We start from the raw sequence: 23,796 nt of genomic DNA on the forward strand, positions 1-23,796 counted from the left end.
TACAGACATTCTAAACCATAGTTAAACTTTTATTTATGTTTTCGAGATGTTCCTTGGCCTTGATGCGTAATGTTGCAATAGAATTTGAACGTATATCTGTCGTTTGTGGTTGTTGGTTTGATGCTGTCGTAGACGACGCATTCGAGGAGGCGGCAGCAGAAGATGGTGATGTTGAAGGCTCGTTGACATTTGAATTAGTGGGGCCATTGTTTGTTGTTGCTGTTGTGTTTATTGAGGGAACGGGACTGTCGCGACCCACATCCAACACGTCAATATTTGCTAAAGAGCATTTTGTTGCTGACGAGAGAGAGTCATTGTCACCACTGACGGTGGTGAGATTTTGCGGTGACAGTGATTGTGGTGCAATAGAAACAGACGAACTTAACGAAGGTGGAGGTAGTGAGGTTAGTGGGGAGTTTGTGGCCGATACATTGGAGGATGTTGTTGATGTTGATGACATTGAATTTGCTACAGAAATTTGTGGATTCATTGCGGCCATTGTCTGTGGTGACATGCGTGACAAGTGCGGTGACAGGTGTGTTAGCTGTAAGTGTTGGTGACCACCATGTGAACTGCTAGATCCCAAGGACATACCAGGCGGTGGCTGATGGTGGCCTGTTGGATGTGGCCCATGAACACCGTGTGGTCCCATTCCTGCTAAACTGCTCATCGCTAAGTTAGATGGGGTTAAGCTAAGAGGCGGTGTTAAATACGAAGGGTAGACCGTTTGAGGATGTGAAAGAAATCCTTAAATGTAAGAAAAAATATACTTTGTTTTAAATTCGTTTCGAAATATTATCGAATTTTCTTTAATTACCTGGCAATGCTGATAGTAAAGGTGGTGACAGCCAGGGATCAACTGGTAAACCTGATGGACCACAACCCAAACGATGCGGTAGTTGTGTAAAATGTGTGAGTCCCAGTCGCAAACTTTCTGATTTCTCTTGACGCCTCCATTTGGCTCTGCGATTTTGAAACCATACCTACAAGTAAAAAGTAGAATATTTTTAATTGTCAAATTCAAAATTTCTATTCATATGCACAATTATTATTCAATATGTACATAAAAAATGCATTGTACAATTATTTGTGTTTATGGTGTTCTAATTGATTGCATATCGAGCTGGTTCTTATCAATATTATAATTTTATTTTTTTTAAATATTTAAGAAAAAATTTAAAAAAAATAATATTAATTGAAAATTTTGAATTTGATTGTTTTTCACGCGGATTGAGATGTTGGAAAAATTAAGTTTACTTTGGAGTTTCATAGATATAAAATACATTTTGACATCTATTACGAAAAATATTTGAACCATCATATGCTAGGAGGCAATAGTTGGAGTGTAATTAGGGATACAAATGAAAATATTTATCGAAACAGAATTTTTTTTTGTTCCAATTTTAATGTTATTTTTGACATTTTCTTTCTTAATAAATATCTCAAAAGGCTGATGTCCTGGATTTTTTCTCAATATTTTTCCTGAAGTTAGACGACCTAAAATAAAACCATATATGATTCACATCATGAACATAAACCCTGTAAACTAGTGTAATTTTTGATTTATTTATTTTTGCCTAACCGAAAATTATTTTTAAATTGAAATTATTAGAAACGTATAAATGTTGCCAATTTACTTAAATGTGTATTTACTATCTCCTGTGGTAAGAAATTATTTATTGCCGTCTAAAAATTTACTTGAGAATTTCACTAATTATTTTTTAAATCTTCTCTAAACCAATTATGGCCTCATTTAATGTTCTATATTCTTTGTTGATAATCACCTTAAGCAACAATTAGTTTAACGAACGAAAAAATTAATTAAACTTACAACAACACACACACACATACAACGTTTACCACGAATACACGATGGCAAGCAAAAGACAAGTGAATATTCTAACAGGCATCTAGTTAAATGTCATTAATTTGACAAGTACAAAAACAACGACAATGGGAAGAAGAAAAATTACGTTAGAAAAGAGAAAACAACAGTTTTACAAACACACACAGTTACGAGGAAAGCACATCAACTGTAGTAAGCTTTTTTGCAGTTGCTTTTTTTTCTGTATATTTTTTTTTATTTTACACAAAAACCATAAAATATAATTACAAATGAATGAGCTTAATTATAACACTAACTAAATATGTACATAGTATGTATGTATGTATGAATGTATGTATGAATGTGTCTATGAGTAAAGTTAAGCTCGGTATAAACTGGAAGAGAATTACATACTACATCTACATACATTCATACAGACGTATACTAAATAAATGTATGTATGTATAGATGAATGTATATAAAACAAAATGGCGGCAATTTAACTTGTTTGCTTTCTTTCTCTACTTCATCCATCTTCAATTTAACAGTGACACTGAGAGTTTCTTCTCAAATAGAAACAACGTTCTTAAGAACGAAAAAAGGAAGAGAAAATGTAACGACAGAACGGAGAATATAAACAAAATTCAATTAAGTAAAACAGGCTGTAATTAGAATTATCTTTAACAGAAAAAAAAAATGGTAAAACTAAGTAAATGCACGAGTGGGGCTGAAGAGAGTGGCAGACATCAACTTCTATGGTTCAGAATCCACCCAGAAATATTAGAGTATGACAGCCAGACTAAATTAGTCACTAATTGAGATAAATACAACGGAAACACATTGAATAAACGAAGAGTGTGGTAACAAAACTTATGACGGTATATGTATGAGTGAATTTATATAAATTTTTAGGTCTGATTGATGTTCTCAAATGATTTATGTTTTTACGAAACTCTAGTCTCGTTTAAAAGTAATTAAATACAATTTGTATAAATTAATATGAAAAAAATAGTTGGCAAATATTTACTGACACTCTACGGTCGGTCAACTTATGTTCCCATAATTAAAAAAATCAAAAAATACGGTGTCGTACCAGTCTTGGATCTAATAAAAAATACTGGCGATTAGCGTTTTTTGTTAATAAACGAAAATAAATTTAAATCTGCTTTAAAACCAGCAACGCATTAAGTGGGTGAACATTTTTAACAACCGCGATAAAAAATTTAAATTTTTCATGAAAATCGGCAGTTTTCTTATTTCAAAAAATTTTATAAATTTATATAGTATATCTATGTATGTAGCTCTAATCTACATACATAGTATATAGTATAAATTTGTCAATTCATTGTTTAATTGCGTATACGCAACATTGGCCATAATTATGTTAAAATATGAATGCAAAGTTTATAATTACCGATTCGAAACTGTTAAAGGGTAACGGCAACGCTAATTTGGATTATTTCGATAACGGTATTAATGATTAATAAATTAAGAATAAGATGACACAGGTGTTTACATTTTAAATGATCTATATTTCAATAAAATCAATTATTTAATTCAAAAATTAGTATTTTCATAACTTTAAATATTTTATTAACTGTATTTGATAATTCTGTTTTTCAATTGCTAAAATTTTGTAGTCTAATATAAGAGAAGGTTTATTTCCAATTCCAACTAAGAAAAATTGTAGAGTTTCCGCCTTCATACCATACGGATTTATGATTTACATATGTACTTTATAGGGATGTGGCTTTAAATTTAACAATCTATACATTTTCAGGTGATTTAATTGTTGTATTGGAACTTATACTGAGATAAATATATAAAAAATTAATGAAGATTCATATATGTCAAGTGATTTTTGAAAAATTTAATTAAAATAATCAGTTCTCAAATTTAAATACTGTGTACTCTTCAATTTTAAAAATATTTATTCTTGAAATGGTTTCAAATCTACAATACAAATTCTTCACACCACGACATACTCATTCACTTCTATTTTACTAATTGACATTGTCAACTTTTCATTTCTCTGTTTATTTTTTGTTTTTGTTTTAATGCTGGTTTTAATTAAATATTGTGCTGTGTGTTGACGTAAGTGTAAGGGAGGAGGCTGGCAGCTTCTTCATTTTAATTAAATCATCAAAAATCAATTTTGTAATTTCCATTCATGGCGCGCCATAATGAAAATAAACATCACAAAAACTCAAATAAAAACATACACACCCACACACAATATTTGTATAACGAACTCTATGCAACAAAAGCTAAAAAAAACGCCCCACTAACCCCAACTTGTACATTACTTTTCATAAATTGCCACCCATTCAAAGTTAAAAAAAAGCTTTTTAAAAGCTTCTTGTTTTGATCCGAGTTGTAGCTCAGCACGCACACAAGATGAGATAAAATTTACTCAGCAGTTTGCATTATTTTTACTTGTTCTGTTTCATCCCCATCCATCTCATAGAAAGATATTCCCCATTTTTGTTTACCTGCCTCCCACACTCACACACAAAGAAAAACTTAACATTCGTAAGTGCCACCAACCACTTTTCATGTTTAATCTCTTTCAAAACTTTGTTGATTGTCCCCCACCATGCCACACTTTGACAGCATTTAGAGTGAATAAACATTGTTACATCTACGAGTATATTAACTGAACTCGTACTCAACAATTTATGGTTGCAAGTAACTTTGTCGGAAAGTTTTCAATGGCGCTGCAGATGGGGTTGGGGAGGACGTTGGCTGAATGACAGGGCCTTGTACCAGTATTGCTGGTATTGTGTTTAACCTGAAAGCATCACTATGATGGCAATTTTATTGGAAAACTTTACTGTGTTCAACATCTCCATCTTCAACTGGTAGCTGAAGCTCACATACACGCACATTTATACATAGTACATCCATATTCCAACAGCACGCGACTTGTGAACGCATACAATATCAAAGGAAGTACGATAAATAACGTTCGAAAGCAGAAAACGATTTCTCTACACCATCAATATTGAAAACAGCATTGCCGGAGACTTTTAATGAAAAATTAAATCAGAATTTAAATTATATATTGAAAAAAAAAACACTTTTTTAACATGATTGATATTTTTCGAAAAAATTTTGGTGAGAAATATAATATACATTTTTTCAACAATCGAAGTGGTCCTGGTTTGTGAATGTCAATACTAATTATGGAACGTATATCATAAATATGGATCAGATATCTGAGACATTGGAAAAGTAAATTTCAAACAACATATGGGCAGATGGATACAAATTAATGCTGCTAACGGAATGACGAACTTAGATTCGCGGTGATGCAAAATGGGTACTGCTACTTCAATAGAATGAGCGGTAGTGGCTGCTAAACTACACTACCTCGGAAGAAATTCTATACTATTTTCAAAATTTAATAGAAATTCTAAATTATTTTAATATATCTTTCAAAAAATTTAAATTATATACATAAGTAATTTTATTTATAGCAAGTAACTATTTAAATCTATAGATTTTGGGCATTTACCCTATTGCCGGCATAGGTCGAAATATTCATATGAAAGTAAACTTTTTTTAGTTTTATTAATAAGTTTATTTTTAAAAACGAATAGCAATTACACTGTGCAACAACCAAAATCGGAATGGAGAAAATCGGGAAATATTTGGACCCGCTGTTATCAAAAAACTGGAGTCTGATGAATCACTAGGAAGTAATGGATCCAACAAAAGATGCATAACATCTTTGGATAACGGTTCCACTTTTTTATAGCTTTCAGAAGAAGTTCTGGACAATGTGGATATAACACAGGGTTAAAACAAATATATTAATATTGACATAAAACACTTTGCAAATGTTATATTTTTAATCTAAATAAAGCACTACCATATTAAAAAGGGCTCATAATTTTATGTAAAATTTGGTATATTGGCATTTGTTTTTAGCAACTTGTAAGTAGTTAGAATTACATAAATTTCATTTTTATATAATGTAATTACCAATAGCACTTCTTATATACAATCTTAAAAAAATAAGGAACAATTTAGTACGAGATTTTACATCGTCCAAACGATAATAATTTCTTAAAAAAATTATATAAATTCACCTCGCACTTTTTCGCAGCTAAATTTTTCACCATATGTAGTCTATAATATATCCTTGATATTGGTATAAATATTAGGACTGCATTTCACAGCATTAGTAACTGGCAACCTTCCGAAAATTCAAAAAGTAAAAAAAAAAATTCTATAAGAATATGGCCATTGGTTATCACAAATAGCGGAAAATATATTTTTATTTTTCTGATTTACCAAGCCTCATATTCCATCTACATAAAAAAGAGTAAAAATACAACTTAAAGAAAACCTTGTACTATCCAGCTTAACAAAAACTTTGAAACCAATTCTTCATAAAAAAAAATTCTGAAAAATTTTTTACATTTAAATAGTTGTCAAAACCAAAATACTGAAGTTATTAATAAATGTTAAATATTTTTAAGTACAGCAACAACTATAGATTGAAAATACATAACAATAAATCAAATATGCGAAAGTTTTTTTTTTTTTTTATTTTGCGCCACTAAATTGTTGATTTCTCCCACAGTGCATCGCACAGAAGTGCTTTGCTGAAATCTAGAAGGACAATTTCGCCATATTCTTTAAGATATGAATACATTTTAAAAGCTTTCAATAAATGTTTAAATACATATACGTTTAAATTTCTAAAATTCAGACAGAGACTATCAATCTGAAGGTTGTGGGTTCGATTCCCATGTAAAAAGCTCCGCAGTTTTAATAATTATTTTAGTTCTGATTTATTTACAATAACACTATGCATGAAATTCGGGTTCACTGAATTGAGTGGTGCTAACCGTTTTTTTTAGGTTAGCTCGTATTTTCGATATATACCGTTATTTCGAAAATGGAGGAGGTTGCACAACATTAAAAATAATTTTTTAGAAAAATTTCGAAATATTTGGTTTTTAAAACGGCATTAGAAATTGAAAAATGCATATACGCTCCTAATTTATAGAAAACGAAGTTCCGAATAAAACAAGCTCTAAATAATTAAAAGCTGTTCACAACTTTTCATTTTATTCACAAAAAATAATACATATAAAATAAAGAGGGAAATAAATCTGAACCCTTAGTCTGATTTCAATGAAATTTGCAAAGAAGAAGAGTTGTCGAGTTTAAAGTATGAATTTTGACCGCATGAGTCAACCAGAGGTGCGGCCAGAAGTCCCCAAATTAGGACTCGGGTATGATAAATTTTTAAAACAATCCCATTTCTTCGTTTGTGTAGCTTATGAGATATTCGCATTTGAAAATTAAATTATAAACATTTTTACCCACCATACTCCAGTTTTTTGATAACAGCGGGTACAAAATGACTGAGAAGATTAAAAACATGTCAAGCCCTACTTAAAGATAATTTTGTTGCGAAATTTCGGTTTTTTCAGTTTGTTCAATAAACTAAACCGTTTTTGAGTTACTCGAATATTATATTGTATATATCGAAAATAATGTAATTGTAATTAATGTAATTAATTATTAAATAACAAATTAAAAATTTTGTAAATCTGACCTCAAGCTCAATAAATTAGAACTAAAATAATATTTAGTTAAAAAATCATCAAAAGTATGATAACTTTATCATTCTGGCAACGCCGATTGGCCAGTTGTGTATGTATGCAATGATGAATTGGTTCGTTCGTCCTTCGTTTCTTGCTAAGTCTCTTCATTTTGTTAAAAGTTTTTAGTCCACCCAAAAAAAAAAATAAAAATACAAAATTCAAATAAAAATCAACAACAGCAAAGCGAAAACCAAAGGTTTACAGTACGCACTCTCTATTCTTTCATACCACCACATCTGGAATAATACATACTGATTAAAATTAAAGTTGGAGAAAAAAGTTGGCACCAAATTACTTTCGAGTATGTTTCTGACAGTTTGCAAATTGGAAAATTGACTTTTAACTTGAACACACATGCATACTATTGGATGTGTCTGTGTGAGAGTGTGTAAAAGTTTGCCATGCAAACATGTTTGTATATATTTGAAAAAGGATATTTGTATTTATAAACATATGTATATATACATGCATACATACATCTATATTTACAAAATAACAACGTATTCAATATTATAAATATATATTTATATTTGTATGGTCAAAACATACATAAAAAATATCACCAAGTAGAAGTTCCAGTATATAAGAATTTTTAAAAATATTTATTATTTTTATATGAATTAGACATGGTTTTAAATTTCACTCAATTAAATGGTAAATCGTAAACTTTAAGTTATTAAAGTATTCTACTTAAAAACGTAAATTTTATGATTTTTGATCCGTGTTCAAACTAATCTACCCAAGTTGAAAATAAGCCTAGTATCTCCTGCAAATGTAAAAAATTCGGTCGGAGAGTTTTGGAATTTTTATACCCAACACCACCATAGTATGGGGGGTATTATGCGTTTGTACAGATGTTTACAGATGGTCTTAGCTCCCATATTAGGCCCATTTCGAAAATCACTCACGTCTATAAATTATTGAAATTTTAAAAGAAAAATTTTTTTGCTCATTTACATAGTGTAGGGTATTATATTGTCGGGCTTGACCGATTAACATTTGCATAAATTTAGTATTTAATAAAATCGGAGAAAATTGTTCCAGAAATGGAAAGAGTTTAGGAATTTAAGAACTACATATGTATATTTGTAATAGACTTCATCTAGTATAATCTTATAAGTATATATAAAATTGTGGTACACTTTTAAGTATGTTGATGAAACATATATGGTTTAAAAGTTCATTTTCTCTAGATATGCACAATATAAAAAATTGTTTCAAAATTCGAAAAGTTGAAAAAAGCGTTTTGAAAGTTGTAATTTCCAAGTGGAAATTAAAACCCTAATTACTACTCATTCTAGAAAGTTTTACCGTTGTGTTACATGTATTTTATTACTTCTTTGATTTTATTACTTGTTCAACTGTAAATTTGATTGATCATTAGACAAATTTTCTCCAGTTTTGTCCACTGGTCCACAAAGGGTAAAATTTATGGACTGGTATTCTCAAAATCATATATTTGTATCATATATAAGTATATTGAATCTGAAATTTGTACTTTTAGTTGTTTTTTCAAATGTATTTTGAAGTCATAGTTCAAACTTTGAACTAAAACTGTTGAATGTGCATTTGAGTTTCTACCAAAATCTCTACCTAATACTTATCACGTGTCATGACTCAATTCAATTTAACTTTATTAAAATGATTCGCTATTATTAACTATCTCAAAAAGAGCAAAACGATTTGTATAGATGAGAGCATCTTTAAATATTGTTTGTCTTTAAATGTGTATGAATATGTGAACACACTTTTATACTTGAATTACACTCTTAGTTATCTACGTATACCCTGCGCTAATAAAAGGTCGATAGTTGAATTCAATGGTTAGTATGTAACATTTTGAGGTGATATGTCAAACATATTGATTTAACTTAAATTGATAATAAAAAATATAAAAAAATCTTTTAAACCCCAACACAAATCGATTCTGCTACTTATTTTTGGTATATTTCAAAATTTAACTCATTAGTTAAATCAAAAATGCTGAACTGTGTTCATTGTTCCACTTAGATCCATAAAAATAAATTATTTGAAATAATGTACAGACAACGTTCTGTAAAAAAGAACGCTACCAAAATAGTAGTTTCTTTTAAAACCGTGCGAACATACTTACGTACGTTGAAATGAATAAGCATACATGAAGTAATTGGATGCCATTATTTTGTTGAAGCCGACATTCCACATACAATTGTCAGTTTATGCCGCTAAAACTTAAAAGTCTTGAGAAGTTGCCGATAATTGAAAGGACATGCTCATACATTTAATAAGATTTCAATGATTTCTTTTTGCGTTTTAATTAATTGAGACACTTTACTAAGAATGAATGAATGAACAAACAACAATTGATTACGGATCAAATACGAATGAACTAAATACCGAAATAAAAGAGTTGCATGTAAATAAAGGCGGTATTATTTTAAATTCATTCAATGTAATGTAAATTTTTAGTAACATATGTATACTTATTTGTGGAAAGTGCTGTTTTTGCTTTAATAGCTTGAAAAGTACTTTAAATCCAGTGAATTTCTTTATATTGTAAATAAGGTGCTAAAAGTCATCATTACGATTTCTATGCGGGAAAATTTTACCCGGAATTCCCAGGAATATTTTTTTTTATAAATTCCAGGGATATATTCCGGAAATATTCAGATTAATTGAGATGAAATGACAAAGAAGCAACAATACTAATACATACTGATTATAAAACGTTCTCTTTCGAAACGAATTACATACATATGTATGTATGCATATACATTATTGATTTTATACCAATTAAAATACATAATTATATCATAAATCTTGGAAAAATGTTGGACCAACATTGGCAAAAGTCTGTGAAGACTACTACATTACTTGTATTTGAGAATTCCCGGGATTGACCTTAGTTATAACTTGAAGAAAAAGTCCGTGAAATTAGGAACCGAAGTTACCACTTCGGAAGAAAAATAGTAGTCGGTGAAGAAAAAGTCCGTGAAATTAGGAACCCAAGTCGCCATTCCGGAAGAAAAATAGTTTTACTTTTTTTGAATAAGCAAAATATTGAATTTATTCAACTTATATATCGTCCCCTCAATAAAACAATAGTGTATAAGCATACACACCATTATTTATTGCATAATAAGAATCTACATAAGTGATTCTATATGTGGTCAAAATTTGGTAAAACTCTACTTCCACAAAGTGGGTCAAAAGATCAATTGAAATATTACTTTTGTTCCAGATGTCTACTAGTTAACACTAAAGCTTTAAACTCAATTATTTCGAAATGGCATAAAAATTATACACTATTGTTTTATTAAGGGGACGATATATACAGGCGCGGATCCAGGTGGGGGAGAAAATAAATTAAAATTGAATTTACAGAAGTTTCCTTTTTTCACCCTCGCCCCTGGATCCTCTCCATATATTCACACAGCCTCCAAAGTGAGTAATCACCAGTGAATTTTTTGATTTTTGTATGATTATGAAAATCATTATAGTCCGACTTAAATCTTTTTTCTCAGAACCGAAACTATTAATCAGCCCAATCTCCAACAAGCCGAAACTTTTAATCGATGGAAAGATTTTTTATCTTAAAAAAAATGTTATATACACACCGTTACAATAGTATACATACGATCAACTTATTGGGCTTTTTTTTATACATTTATATATTTTTATATAATAGATTTTTACAAAAAAGCCCTATAAGTCGATCGTATGTATACTTTTGTAACGGTGTGCATTTGTAAGATGAGGTCATCTGAGGTTAAATCTTATTGATACTTTTACAAATAGTGACTCTTATTCGAGACTCAAAAAGTTAACCATATACACTTTGATACATTTGTAAACAAAAAAGTTGAAACAATAGTAATTTGTTGACGGTTATTTAGAGTTTGGAATATTTCGAGTTAAAAATCAGGAATTCGTACAAAGGACCCACATATGTAAGTATGTATGTTTGTGTATTGTAAAAGTTTGACACTAATACTAAACTAATCACATGCCTGTGTAAATATAACACGTGTTTGCTGTTGTTTCATTGAATTTGTTACCAGTTCATGTTCAAATACACACACACATCTAGCCACTTGCATCTGTAATAACGGTTTTTATTTCAACGTCAAAAATCATAATGTAATGTAATACTGAACATGTGACCGACCTACTACTGAATCAAACAAATTCAAACACAAATACAAACTCTGCTACTTGAATCCTACAGCAAACATGTATTTAACAACATTTTAGTTTTTGTTAAAAGAATCTGTGAAAAAGTTCTCAACCACTTTTGTCAAATGTCACTTCGAAACAAAAAAAAAAAAAAAACAAAATAAACACAAAATCATCATCAGCAGTGTATTAAAATGTATTTACTTTAGAGTCACGTGTCTCCATGTATTTAATTAGCTGCTAAACCAAGAGTCCTTTAATAAAACTCCTTCGCAATAAAGCAGGCGTTTTTCCTTCTTTCATATTCATTCGTGTTGTGGAAGAAGGGGGGCGTTTTGATGTTGTCGTTGCTTCTATTGACAGTTTTGTTTGCAACAAAAGTTGTTTATGCGTATTTAATAAGCAGTTAAATTGTAATATTTTCTCTCTTTCCTCTTTATTCGTTCCTACGTTCTCATACTCTTACTCCATACACACATACATACCTAAATCAAGAACAAAGCACATAAAAGTAACCGTTTTTGCTTTCTTTTTTTTTTGATTTTATTTTGCTTATAACAAATAAGCCAAAATGTAAACATTGCCCCTGGGGGTCTAGAATCTAGAAATATTTTTATTATTTGAAATGTAAATGGATGTGTTTTTGTGAAAAACTAACCTTTAAAGTGATTTTATGTGTCATAAAATCGAAACAATAATTGAAAATGTAGGAAATTCATCTGACATACTACATCTATTCTCAATTGGAGCATAATTTCATGTGGAACATAAATTCATTCGTGTGTCAGAATGGTTCTCTATTTCAAAAAAAAAGTATTTAAAACTGCTAGTGTCTTAATTTACCCATCAACTGGAACAACTCTGTTCATGGTACTTTAAACTCTTAACAAACAAGTTTTCAATGTATGTATTATTAAATCCTGTAGGGATGAATATACAAAATACTTTTGTAGTTGAGCTCGTAAATTGATATAATACGGCGCCTAAAATTATAATTGAATACCTTTGTTTATGAAACTCAAACATTTTTGTAGTGAAACAGAATAAACTGAAATTGAATGCAATCACGCTGTTTTAATTTGCACAAAAAAAAATAAACAAAATATAAAATTATGAATAGATGTCCCGTAGTTATAATTAAACATATACCCTAAATGAAAGAATTAATGAATAAATTCATAATGCACTCCCTATAATTACAAATGATTCGTAAGAAAAGAAATGATACTTTTGTGCTTTGAATTTTTCTCATAAATACATATAAAACGAGTGTAATTTAAAATTTTAGCTCAGAACTTAGTCATCAGGACTTTTTTTAAAGATTAATTCAATTTTATTTAAACAATAGAATTTTATAAATCTGACAGAAATTATGACATGTTTTATTTGTGTGATTTTTTGGTTTGGTTTCGAAGTTGAAGGTTAATTTTTAGTTCCGCCTTTGTTTCTACATTTTAAGTTTTTAGTTCATTTATGACGGATTTTATTGTTCGTGTCTTTTGGCATCCTGTTTGTTTGTCAGTTGTTGTTGTTGTTGCTGCTACTGTTGTGTAGATTGATTTATTTGAAATACACTCCAGACAAAAGCCAAGGTAAAAGGAAATATTTTAATTAGTTAAAATGCCGACAATGATATTGATTTTCAACAAGGATAATCATACTCATACATACATACAAACTCACACATCAACACACTTTGGTTATACATACGTATTAAACTGAATGACCATAAACTTACAGTTAGACAATTTTCATAATATAATTCAATTTTATTTTTCAAGTTGTAAATATTTTCAATACTTTATATTTTTCAGAATATGTATGCAAACTATTAATCTAAAATTGTCTAGATGTGGTGAAATTTGCTAGCATTGAACTGGAAAATGAGAATTTAACATATTTAAATAAGAAATGCTACTCGATTAGAGCTCAACTTCTGTAGAACGATATCAATTCAATTAAATTGTATGTTCCTGAGATAGTATTGTAAAAAACACGATCTCGAAAACTGACCATACGATTTTAAAATTTGTCCATATTTGTATTTAGCGGGCCAACATTATATAAACAATAAGTTTTGCCTGTCGAGTAGTGTCATTATTTATATCTGATTGCCATTCTGTTTGTAATATTTAACGAATTCATTTGCGTCATTATAAATTAAATTTTTCTTGATCCTAATAGGATTTAATGATATCCGTCTGTAGGGTAAAATCAACTTTCGAAGCCCTCGAATATCTTAGGCTCAGGTATAACACAGGTCAACAAATAACAAAAAACATATTGGAACATCAATAATGTTTCTATTTTTTTCCTACGTGTAGCTTAGTTTCTACCTTCATTTTTCAGTATTGGCTGTCATATGTAAATTCGTGTGCCCGTTTCGCTGGTATTTTTGATGGCCCACAAATAAGACTTCATACATTCAATGAATGATTTAGAAGCAGTGGCTTGGAAATCTTTTCTTGTCGATGTGAAATTTTCTTAGAAAATCAGAAGTTGCAGACATTTTAATTAGCTTTAAACATTTTGGATGTAATATGAGCATAAAAGTATATTATCTATTCAGTCATTTGGACAAGATGTAAAAGTGATGGAAGATAGATATCAAGTTCGCTGGGATGAAAATCAGTTTTTGATTTGGCGGCACCAACATCATTGTAGACCTGTGAACAGGTACGGATCCAGGTCAACCATTTGGGGTAAATAAAGTACATTTATTTTACATTTTCTTTATTATATTAAAACTTTTTGGTTTTCCGCGCTAGTCTGTGTAATATATCAAAATGCTGTATACACAATGTATATTATACATGTACCTATAACCTTGTTAGGGATGCCTTATAGAATGATTATACAATTTTTTTTCATCAAAGGCCTAATATTTTTAGAAAAAACAAGTAAGAGAGCTATATTCGGCTGTGCCGAATCTTATATACCCTTCACCAAATTATAATTTTTATAAATTGTTTTTATATTTTTTTTTCTAAATTGTTTTTTAATTTTTTTAAAAATTGTTTTTTCCTATTTTTTTTTAAATTTTTAAAAAAAAAAAAATTTCAAAAAAAGATTTATGACAAAAAAAACTTTGATGAAAAATTTGACCCATTGTAGGTCCAACTTACTATAGCCTTATATACATCGTTGCAATGGACTTTGAAATATCTATCATTAGATATCCATATTGTGTATATTAATGACTTAGTTATTCAGATATACAGATATGTATGTAGATCAAAAATAGGCCAATATCCTATTGATATTGATGTATGAATCATGTATGTAAGTTATTTGGGGGCTTCGGAAAGTTGATTTCAACATACAGACGGACATGGCTTAATCGACTTCGCTATCTATAACGATCCAGAATATATATACTTTGTGGGGTCGCAAATGAAAAATGTAGAAATTGCAAACATAATGACAAACTTATATGTATATACCATTGCGACTCATGCGCTTAGTAAAAATTATGTAAATCTATAAAATCGCAAACAAAATCTTGTTTTTTTTTACTTTTTGATGCATACTTTAAATTGTTTAAACTAAAGTAAACATTCATTTATATACAAATTCGGTATTAATATCAAAAGTGTACAAAAATCTTTCACTTGACAGTTAAAAAAATGATTATGTTAAAATTGTGAACCCCAGAGTTTTTTAGACAGATTTTATTTTACTATGTTTTTTTTTTATTTATTTGTTGTTATTTATTGTACAATTGAAGTCAATAAATTTTCCTTAAACAAATAGTTGTGGATTGTACAATGAGTTCATAATTTAGAGGGTGTAGAACAATTAACACATTATTAGCCTCCTTCTTTTCAACATTCACTTACGATATTTGCCAAAGGGATTTATGATAAAAAGTCAAAACACTTGAACCGAAGAAACAAAACAAAACAACAACAACTATGTACTAAAGAAGTAAATGCGTGTACAAAGTGGTAACAAAAGGTATGAGGACCTGGTTCCGTTTTTTTTCTCTCTTTTTTGTGGTATAATTTTTTGTTGAAAGGTTGCCAGGGTAATTATGCAATAATTTATGTGGTTTTGTATTTTGTTTTAAAATAAAACTATAAGTATTCAACAAGGTATGAACGAGTAAAAAACTTCATGTGAGGGTGTATAAAAAACATAAAACTTCATAAACAAAATAAAATACACATTTATGGTCCTTGTTTGATATAAACATCTGCTCATAAATGTCGACAAATTTTGAATAAATGTCAAACATAAAGTCACATAGAAAAAAGAATAATGAATATAATTTTTTTGTAATTAAAAATCGAAGTAATTTATGCCATTTGAAGAAAATGTAAGCAATCTGACAATAATGTATCAGTTCAGATTCACTAGTTATAAAGTAAACTACTGATAGACTTTACGATTGCTCAAAATAATCGGAGTGTTATAAGCAAATTACAAGGAATAATTTTGTAAAGATAATTGTGTTGAACTACAAATCTTTTTTTCAATATCAATTTGTTTCAAATTACATAATTTCATTACTGAAAAAACCTTTTTATCCTGCCTCAGCCATTAGGAAACAATTTCATACTCATTTAAACATTAAAACATGTATGGATCCCTTTTCAGTTTGTATATAAACAAACACACACTAAAGGCTCGAAAGTGTAACACCCCTTCTCTGATTTATTGACTAAAAATGCTTTGCAAACCACTTGACATCTGACATTAAAAGTTTCGTTTTTTTTTCAACTTGTTTTACGTTCATCATATTTCGACTTCCCTTAAAGGGACATGAGTAAAAATGAATAATAAAACAAATCATATACTATTATAATAATGTAATTTACGTAGAAAAAAATGAAAATAATAAATAAATAAAATTACGTTTTATTTGTTGCCAAACAAAACAATTTTTTTGACTTATGGCACACTTTATGCACTTCTCTTCCTTCAAGTGAAACCGAAAAATACATTAAGGTGATACTGATATTCGACGACTCTTTTTGATGTTACATCCTATTTGTTGAATAGAAACTCTGACCAAACTTTACCACCCTAATGTTCATATACATAATCGTTCATAATTTCATAATGTTAACAAAAAAGAAAAAAACAACAACAACAAAAAACAAGTACATACAACAAGCAACACCAAGTCAGTTGTTTGTTCGCGTGCGTATGGATGTTTTCAGTAGAATGTTTAGTGAACAGATGTGCAACTCATTATAAAGCATTTAAGCGTTTAAATTGAATCATAAATGGAAAATATTACAATCATATTGATGATGATAATGTACGAATGAGCACATTTGAGGGAGTCATACACTCATAGTGTTGAAACATTTTACCACCACCGCCACCATCCTTTTTGTTGAATTTTGTGTTTATGTTCACTGTTTGTTTTGCTTATCATTTGTTTAATAATTGACACTTCAAGGATTTTTAATGTGATGAAGTTGAAAATAAAAGTTGACTTGCTTTGAGTGGAAAATAAAACTATAGCCCAAGTCTCGAACTTTAGGCATGTGAATTTCTCGACCATATACAGTAAAACAATAATCGAAGTGTATAACATTGCAATGTTAACTGAGCATCTTTAAGCTAATTCTTATTAATTTATATTTCAAAAGCTCTTTTTGTAATAATTTTCTTTTTTAACTAGAATAAGCATTCGTGGAGTTAATGTTGCCCAAAAATGTTTTTAATATCGGTAATCCTGGCAAACAAAAATCTGAATTGAAAACAGTAGCAAGTAATAGAAGCATTGAAATTGTATACAATTATTTCTATTGCTACAATAATTTTTTTTATTTAAATATTCTCAAGGCGCATTTAAATAATAATACTAAAATTTTAATACTAATTTTCTAAATTCAAATTTTATAAATTTTATTTGCATAAATTGAATTATGCACTCAATAAAATTAATCAAAATTATTCATAAAATCATTCAAATTTAAAATACCAAGCTTGTTGGACTATTCTCTGGAGTATAGGTCATGTATTTTCGAAAACTGTTATTTTAAAGGTATTCCAACCATTTACTACTTATTCTATAAATATTCTGTTGTCCATTTAACCCCTCGGGATATTATATTGGTTTCGAAATATTTGCTTACAAATAAACAAAAAAAAAAAAAAACATATTGCTAGGAGGGGGAAAAAGAAATCGTAATAAATTGGTCACTTGGGCAATTAGTTGAATTCAAAACAATTTTATTAAGTAGATGAAAAATTTAGCAAATAAGTTTAGGGAATACAGAATGATTGACAGACAATGAGATTTTGATAACATAGTGAAATAAATTTAGTAATTCGATGGTTGTGTTTTCACAATATGTTAAATCAAAATATAAAGGATTATTTTTTATTGAAATTGAAATGTGTCATATTCACATACAAAAGTAGGAAATAATTTCATATCCTGTATCTAAGACACGTGCCTTTGCTTAGATATACATACATATGTACTTGTATGTATGTATGCATAAACATATTGAATTTCCTATTTTCTTTAATAACTATGAAAATATATACATATATCATTATTTCTTGGTTTTAGAGCAACTTATTTTTAGAAACAGTACGTTGTCAATTATATTTAATAATTATAATAAAAACTGAAACGGGAACACATTGATATTTTTAGGATTTTGACGTGCGCTTGATTTTCATAAGCATATTAAAATTATGTAAGTATATACATACATATGTATTACAGCGACTGACTCACTTCATATGCTAGGAAAAATGTGATTGTGAGAATTTTCCCCAACATATTTTGGATCTGTGAGCTGGACCATTTAAAAAACACATATTTTTGTTGATAATATATGCAATTTATCCCAATGAAAGCGCTCCTTCAGCCGCATACTTCGGCTACTTCGCGAAAAAGCGATTTATTTTTTTCCAGAATCCTGAAAATTCATTCCAATTTCCAATTGTCTAAAATTAAATATGACTTAATAGCAGACCGTTTGAATTCCCCAAATATATTTTACTATACATATAGTAAAAATGTTCCAAGTTTTACTTTTTACTTTTTATTTTATTATTGTTTTTGGTAGAAATTTAATTCATGTTTATTAGAAACACAATATTAATTTTGATTAAGTGCTAATTAATCACTTCCCCGTATAAATACACGTTTATGTTAATTTTCGTCATGTTTTCCGTCATAACTTTTCGCTTCGTTTGTTCGCTGTTTGGTTCAGATTATAATTGTTTGGTACGCATAATTATGCCTTCAGGAATTAATAAATGTTTTGGTTTAGATGTGTGTTTCTTAGTAAAAGTTTTAAACACGCAAATTTCAATTATGTCATCAAACCAAAAATGTCAAAATTGAAAGAAACAACATATTAATTATGACACAATTCCTTTCATGCTTTTTAAACACCTTATTTACTCTACTCTTGGTTATCGTACGTACTATATGATTAAGTTTAAGTTGAATTCTGATTTGTTTTTGAAAGATTTTTCATTGTTTTTGTGTAAATACCTATATACATATACATACATACATACAACTGTTTTATTACGGATTATGATCGATTAATTATTTCACATAGTTACATAGTTATAAGGGTGCCATGACTAATTATGGACCGATCGTCACAAAATTTGGTGACGTGATTTGCGTATATATGAAACTTATTTGTGATCAATTTAATTTGAATACTAGTTCAACTAATATACTAAAACTTATTTGTGTTGAATTTGATTTGGATATCTATATAATTAATATATTTATGAGAGCTTAACTATTTTCAGATAGGGCAGTTGAATGGAGGCTAGGAGAAATAATGGACCGATTCTAATCAAATTCAATGGGCTTTGTCCATGGGGCAATTGAAAATTTTGACGAATTATCTTTGAAATTGCGATCTGTAGTTTGATTACAAGGTTTGCATGGACGGATGAATAGATGGGCGGACATCGCTTAATCGACTCAAAATGAGATCCTGAGCAGATTTTTATAATTTAATGTGGATGTTGGGACAATATTTTTGCACGCTGCAAAGAGCAGCACTCACCTAATATACCCTCCCACGATGGTGTTGTTTAAATATATTTTTCTCACATAAATTATATAAATTTTATCTTTGATTCAGCCTGAACTATGTTTAAAATTTAACAAGTTATCAAGGTATGATTAATAGGATGTTTCCAGAAAAAGTTGTCTATGTTTCCTGAGATATCAATAAGATAAATTATTTGTGTGATCAGTACAAACTTTATCGATCTAATGGAAGTAAATTGACTGATAAGATTTAAAAAGTTTTGATATATTGTGTATATGATTGATATAAATGAACTTAATTAAAAGCGTTCTTTTACTGACTCTAACGACACGATTTAATTTTTCGAAATTCTTGCTAGTTCAAATTTTAATTGATTGGTTAATAACATACAACTGGTTAAATAATGATATTGATGTTTATTTTTAACTTATTTCTGTTACATTTAATAAATTCTCTGTACAACTAGAACAAATTAAATCAAATGTGCAATTAACTGCCGAATAATAGATACAATCGTATTGAATAAAGTTCTGATTAAATACAATTAAACTGTCAAACAATAATTTACGATAATAATAAATGATCAAATCATATGACAAACTTTAATGCATATAAACACACACATATGCATATGCGTATGTAAATTAAAATGTAGTACATAGTGTATTTAAATAATTTTTATTTAAACATAAAATAACTAATAATGTTTATAAATTTATTGGAAATAGTCGTGGAATCATGTGAACAGACAGACAGACAGACAGACACAAATACAATATACAAAATACAGTAAAAACAATAAAAGTAATAAAATAAAAACAAAACCTAACAAATAAAATAGATTTTTATTAGTTGGCAATACAATACATTAGAATTCGAATTCGAATCCGAATTTGTATTAGTATTTTATTTATTTATTTGTTTGTTTTTTACTTCAGTCTGTCTATCATTTGTTTTAGTTAAGAAACCCTTATGAATAAATATTTCTATACATCTGTGTATATGCATGTGTAATCATACAAACCCACATGCTAAATACATAGATTCCTATTCACGAGTATATTTGCTCTATATGTGGCACATATAACCACTCTGATGGCGTGTCAAAGACACCTTAATTCTTTTTATTTAGTTGTTGTTTTTGTTGATTTAACATCCACCTGCTCATTTGAATTTATTTATTTAATTTGTTTTTTTTTTCGTTTATTTGTTTTTATTTATTTTTATTGCAATTTATATTACTTAGATTGTTACTTTCGAATAAGTAGTCAAGATTTCTCGAATTATAGTATTTTTATTGAAATTCTATACAAATTCTATTTATGTATTATATACATATGTATGTATGTATATTTATATATTTTGTATTTCGAATGTATTGATATAGAAATATAACTAAAGATATAAAAAGGTAAATTTATATCTTAAGTATTTTTTTATTAACAATTTGATTTACTTCTCTGATAATCATCAAAACTTTGTAAATATTGATACTTGTATGTAAAAGTAGATATTGAATGCATAAAATCATTACTAAAACTGAAATTACTGAAAATGATTTAATCCTTTTTTCTATTATATCTCAATATTTGTAGTGGCACTTAGTTTCGTAGAAAGGAATCCAAAGAATCAATCAATCACAATTTGTTAAACTTAATCAATTTCTATTAGACAGTTTTCTGTTGTATGTGAATTAAATGAATTTCTTTTTTATTTGATTTACTCTACAATTTACTCTGCTTTTACACTAAATTACATTTTAATTAACCCTTCTTGTGGCAGCAACAATAACAACAACAACAATAACCATATACAAACGATTATTTATAACAAGCATAAACAAACAAACACACGACTCCTTATTCCTTCTTCTTCGCATACAAATATAAAACTCCCTTTTAACCGTATTCATACCAATATATTCACCCAGGAACACTTCGACTCCATCCACGCTACTTGGTTTTGTTGGTTCTTTTATTTTCATTCTTCATACACATTGTAAATTGTAATTTTCTTCAATGATTGTGCTTAATCCAGCGTATGATTAGGTGTTTTCAAACACTTTACAGATGCTGCTACATGCCACTTCAGTTTATGCCACGACCCAACAATGAACAACAACAAAAAGTTTTAAAACATCAAGTCCTCGTTTTTCTAGTTATTTTTCCCTTTCACCCAGCCAGTCTATGAACTAAACTACAACAACGATAGCCGGCTAAAATCATCATTATTCTGCCACCCCTTAGTTGTGCAAATTTTTCCTTAATGTCATCATCCGCTGTCTCTCCTGTGATGAGTCTTCTATAAACAATTGCTCTTTTTTAACCCTTGTATGAATATTTTTCTCGCTCTGTCTCTCTCTTATCCTCGAGTTCTCTCCTAGGGATTTTGTTGTGTTTTGGTTTTAGTCTTTTAATCTCAATAAAATAATTGTCATTTATTACCACAATGTTGCCATTTTCAGTTGCAACAAACATATGTTTCCTTTCTCATCATAAAATTCTCCTCGTTACTTGTTTGTGGTAAAATTTCAAACCGAGAATAAAAACAATCAACTAAAACTACGACACAAACCGTTTGTTTCAGTTTTTTCGGTTTTCATTTGTTTTTTTGTTCTTTTTGGTTGGCATGTAATTTGCCAAGTGTCAAATGTTGTATTATGATAATCTAGCGCATAATTTTAAGATTAATGTTATCATTATTATTTTATTATTATTATTACAACTGCTATTGCCGAGCAGACATTACAAGTAAAAGGGGAATATCGTATATGTATGTATGTATGTGTGTTGATATCTCAATTATTGGTCGACATGGTTTATTAAACGTGCACAATTGATCGTAATTAAGATATTTGAATGAAAGTTGCTCGCACCAATTCTCAAAATTTTAGGATTCCACCAACCCTGAACCGAATTTAGCCATACCAAATCCGATCACGCGCAAGATATTCACAGAAATTCGTCTTCAATATTGTGGTTTACTTTATTTTAAAAATGTTTCATTTTCAATTTGTTTCAAAGGATAACTTCACAGAGAAAACAGATTCGTGCTAGCAACCGAATTTGTTGCCAATCGAATAGTTCTATCTTAGTTTTGGCTTGTTCCGATTTTTGTCGCATTTTTTGGTAAGTTACGACAATTCTGAATACATGAGTATTCAAAAATAATAAAAACTGTTGGTTAATATGAAGATATGTAATGCTATCTTTAAATATATAAAAATGTACACATTTTGTAAACTTCAGTTTAAAAATTATCAAACGGTTAAGAAACACTTATTTTCTAAAAATCTTTATTGCTATTGTTTCAAGATGTCAATATCATTTAAAACTTAAAGTATATATATAAAGATCCAATTCTTCAAAATTATAAGGTGAAAAGGTGCCACCGTTTGTGTTTTATTATAATATGTTCACGTTAATAATTAAATAATATATCTCCGTTTTTGATAAGAGATTTGAATTTAGGATATATATAAATTTATTAACCATTTTATGCATATCTAATAATAGGATTAATAAAAGTGCCAAAATTATCCACAATTAATATTTATTAATTTTTTACCAACGCTTAATTAAATTGATTTTAACCAAAAAATTATCAAACAATTCCACGATGTCTAAAAAACTTGTTGAAAACTTATTCAAATAGATTTCATAAACATTTTATCGTTTCATTTTTCTTTTGACATCGTCGAACTGGCACTATATTTTTTTTTAATAAATATTATTTTTATGAGAATATAAGAATATACATATTTCTTTCAATGTAATAATATCTTATCTTCAAAAATATTTGTGTACGTTGACAATTTTGCAATTCTTAATCAGTTTTATTCCAAACTAGCTGGAACCGTTCTAGGTTGATATTTCTAATCAATATACATATCTATATTTTGTATTATTTTATCTCTCAAAAAACTCTCCACTTATGTATAACCCTTCTTACACTCTTAAACGTTGTAAATTTACTTTTGCTTCTTAAAGTTTATATATTCATAGTTTCATATTTTTAGTTTACAAATTTTAGAACAAAAGCTAAATATTTTGTTCATCTTTCTTTCCTTTATCGTTTCTTACACATAATTCAAAAGAAAATATGTTTTATTTTGGCTTATATCTTCTCAAACCAACTTATTTATTGAAACTTTATTTAAAATTAATAATTTTCGAATAAAAACCAATAAAAACTT

The 23,796-nt window shown here is 28.7% G+C and overlaps 1 protein-coding gene across 1 annotated transcript in view; it reads right to left on the reverse strand.

Annotated features, from left to right (window-relative positions):
* The window catches only part of Rx (Retinal Homeobox), a 48,252-nt gene continuing 24,456 nt past the window's right edge, over positions 1–23,796 (reverse strand). Inside the window, exons 8-9 of the mRNA XM_065513050.1 lie at positions 818–983; positions 1–747 (exon numbers count right to left, since the gene is read on the reverse strand). Of these exons, the coding sequence (XP_065369122.1) occupies positions 11–747; positions 818–983 (903 nt within the window). The 3' untranslated portion in view covers positions 1–10. The remainder of the gene's footprint in view (positions 748–817; positions 984–23,796) is intronic.

This window comes from Calliphora vicina, chromosome 5 (genome assembly GCF_958450345.1).
Source record: "Calliphora vicina chromosome 5, idCalVici1.1, whole genome shotgun sequence".
In the NCBI taxonomy this organism is placed as follows: Eukaryota; Metazoa; Arthropoda; class Insecta; order Diptera; family Calliphoridae; genus Calliphora; species Calliphora vicina.